The 3,181-nt window shown below is 38.8% G+C and overlaps 1 protein-coding gene across 1 annotated transcript; it reads left to right on the forward strand.

The window, feature by feature from the left end:
• Positions 1–251: 251 nt before the first annotated feature.
• Positions 252–1,700, forward strand: LOC145805824 (protein JINGUBANG-like). The gene has a single exon (XM_082901034.1). It carries the CDS (start codon positions 289–291, stop codon positions 1,654–1,656), a length of 1,368 nt encoding a protein of 455 aa, XP_082757160.1. The 5' UTR covers positions 252–288; the 3' UTR covers positions 1,657–1,700.
• The last annotated feature ends 1,481 nt before the right edge of the window (positions 1,701–3,181 follow it).

Genomic DNA, 3,181 nt, shown 5'->3' on the forward strand with positions numbered 1-3,181 from the left:
GGGTAATATTAAAGACTCAAAACCTGTACCCAAAAAAAAAATTGTTAGAAAAATTCAATAGTTATCCACATTCATTCAAGATGTGAACTCTATTATACAAGTGTTGAATTAGAACCTTACATGTTATTTTGTTTAGTATATTTTTGGGTATGAATTTTGTACACATTTTTACTTCATCTGTATCCTGTACTTTTTACTGTATTTATATCCTATGCTCTCACAAGTCACAAAGCTTACTCCTCACACTCCTCTTCCTCCTCCTCCTCCCTCCCGCTCTCGCTCTCCACCATGGAGCACTATGGCAAGAGAAATCTATGCAGCTTCATAGATGAAGAGAGGAAAGCCATACAATCACCAACTCACCTCTCCTTCAAAACCCTCCAAGAAATGTCTGAACAAGACATCCATTGTAGCCCTACAAGGCCTTCCACACCCTCAACAACTGCCTCAATGTACTCACTCATGCCACCACCTAGCCCAGACTCACCCTGGACTCTCTCCCCTCTCCAAACTCCCTCCCCCTCCCTCCTCCACCACTGCATCGCTTCTCTCCGCCGCCATGACGGCAACATCTACTCGATTGCCGCCTCCCGTGGCCTCGTCTTCACCGGCTCCATTAGCAGCCGCATCCGCGTTTGGCGGCAGCCGGACTGCATGGAGAGAGGCTACCTCAAGGCAAGCTCCGGTGAAGTCCGAGCCATGTTAGCTTATGGAAACATGCTCTTCACTTCACACAAAGACTACAAGGTTAGAGTATGGAATATCACTACTTCAGAGAGTTTTAGGTCAAAAAAAGTCCGAACCCTACCTAGAAAAAGCTCATTTCTATTGTTTCCTAGGGTTAGTGGAAATCAACACAAGGACTGTGTCTCTTGCATGGCTTATTACCATGCAGAGGGACTTTTATACACCGGGTCATGGGACAAAACTGTCAAGGTTTGGAGGATATCGGACGGTCGAGCCGTGAACTCATTTGTGGCTCATGATGACAATGTCAATGCAATTGTGGTGAATCAAGAAGATGGGTGTGTATTCACTTGTTCATCTGATGGTTCAGTGAGGATTTGGAGGAGAGTATATGGACAGAGCTCTCATACTCTCACCATGACACTCAAGTCCCAACCGTCACCGGTCAATACCTTGGCATTAAGCACCTCACTCACCTCTTGCTTTCTTTACTCGGGATCCGTAGATGGGTTCATAAATTTTTGGGAAAAAGAGAAGTTATCCAGTAGGTTCAACCATGGAGGGTTCTTACAAGGTCATCGTTTTGAAGTCCTTTGCTTGGTGGCGATTGAGAAGTTGATTTTTAGTGGGTCCGAGGACACGACGATTAGGGTTTGGAGGAGGGAGGAAGGCAGTTGCTTCCATGAGTGTCTTGCAGTGTTGGATGGTCATAGAGGGCCAGTGAGGTTTTTGGCTGCATCTTTGGAGATAGAGAAAGTGGTGATGGGGTTTTTGGTGTACAGTGCAAGTTTGGATCAAACTTTTAAGGTTTGGAGGATTAAGATTTTGCCTGATGAGAGGAAGATTTGCTCTGATGGCAGAATGGACCACAGTGATTTGAAGATGAAGATCATGGAGTATGAGATGAGTCCCGTGTTGTCTCCTTCATGGGTAGAGAAGAAGCGTCAAGGTAGTCATCCTTTTCACTAAATTGAAAAAAATAAAAAATAAATAAATGCATTTATTGTAGAGTCCACACCGAATTGGTAGCAATATAGATTTGTCGTACCATTGGTAATCTTTATGTATTCAAATGCTGCCCATGCTATATACATACTCATTTGATAAATATATTTTTCAATTTTCATCAAAATGTACAAATGGATTTTTTTTTCCTTTTTTCTTTTTTAATTGAGAACTCATCTAGGCCAAGTCATTTGGAACTATCTAAGAGGAAACATTTGGGATACATACAACCCATTATTAACCTCACATATCAGGCGAAATAGAATATTATAATTTGAACCAAAAATCTCCATAATCGAACTTCAGTGATTTACCATTAGAATTGACCGTCATGAATATATAGAAATAGATGTCTACACACAAGCACACATGCACACATTCACATACATACATAGAATCAATGAGACAACTTAGTTTAACCGGAATTTTCACACAGCACTAAGAGATCAAGAGTTCAAATCTCTCATTTCCCAAATAAAGGCATTTGATGTACCAAAATAGTATACAAATATATATATATATATATGATGGGTAAGAAATAATTTAATCATTGAGTTTGCCTAGTTTTCATAGTTGTCCCTTGGCTAGAAGATGCAGCTATTGATGAAATTGCACACAATTAGGAGATTGCTGGTAGTGGTCATCAATATAGGAGGGTGGTGGCCATGTTAAATTGGAAGTACTAGAGGTAGCAAAACAATTACCACCATCCCTATCCAACACTATACTCTCTGAAAGACTCATTTATAGTATTAGGGGTCACATTACCACACCATGCATGGCCTGAGCTACTCCAACCATGGAACATTGAATACCATTAAAAAAAAAAATTGGTAGAAGTATTGCCCTAATATTATATAGAGGAAAGAGTCTTCTATGCAAATAATAAGAAATTATGTAGTGTGTCAAATATTGCAATATTAAAATAATAATAAAATAAAATAAACATGTAATTATATATATTTTTAATTTTTTTAAACGATCAATACATGGATCAAAAAAATCAATAGAATTCACAAAAAATGTACTTGCTAAACTTTGATACGATGAAAAGTTATTCGGTGCTCTAGACTTAGGTCAGATGATGCTCCACATCACTCATAAATAGACAACCAAGCAATCTATTAGTGAGTCTTACCAAGGATCCTCTAGAGTGAAATTTTCCTAAAGTTTTCTAGAGTCCTACATTGTGTGGTTGAGATTTACTGGCAAGTCACATCAGAAAAATTAATATGACTTGCCAATAAATCTCAACCACACAGTGTAGCACTCTAGGAAACTTTAGGAAAAAATCACTCTAGAGGATCCTTGCTCAGTGAGTCTCGTCACTTCATAAGCCTTACTAGTTTGTTCATAGGCTTCATCAACTGGGACCACTTGGAAAAAATGAAAAAGAGGCTTGAAAATTTAAGATAGGCCACAAGAAGTTTCACTAATTACACTTTTTTTTTTTTCTTTTTTTTTTTTGTTGTTGTTGTTGTTGTTGTTG

This window comes from Camellia sinensis, chromosome 13 (genome assembly GCF_055761805.1).
Source record: "Camellia sinensis isolate YWXY chromosome 13, ASM5576180v1, whole genome shotgun sequence".
NCBI classification, from domain to species: domain Eukaryota; kingdom Viridiplantae; phylum Streptophyta; class Magnoliopsida; order Ericales; family Theaceae; genus Camellia; species Camellia sinensis.

Coding starts and splice junctions, on each gene's coding strand:
- LOC145805824 (XM_082901034.1), top strand. CDS start 289: ATGGAGCACTATGGCAAGAGAAATCTATGCAGCTTCATAGATGAAGAG.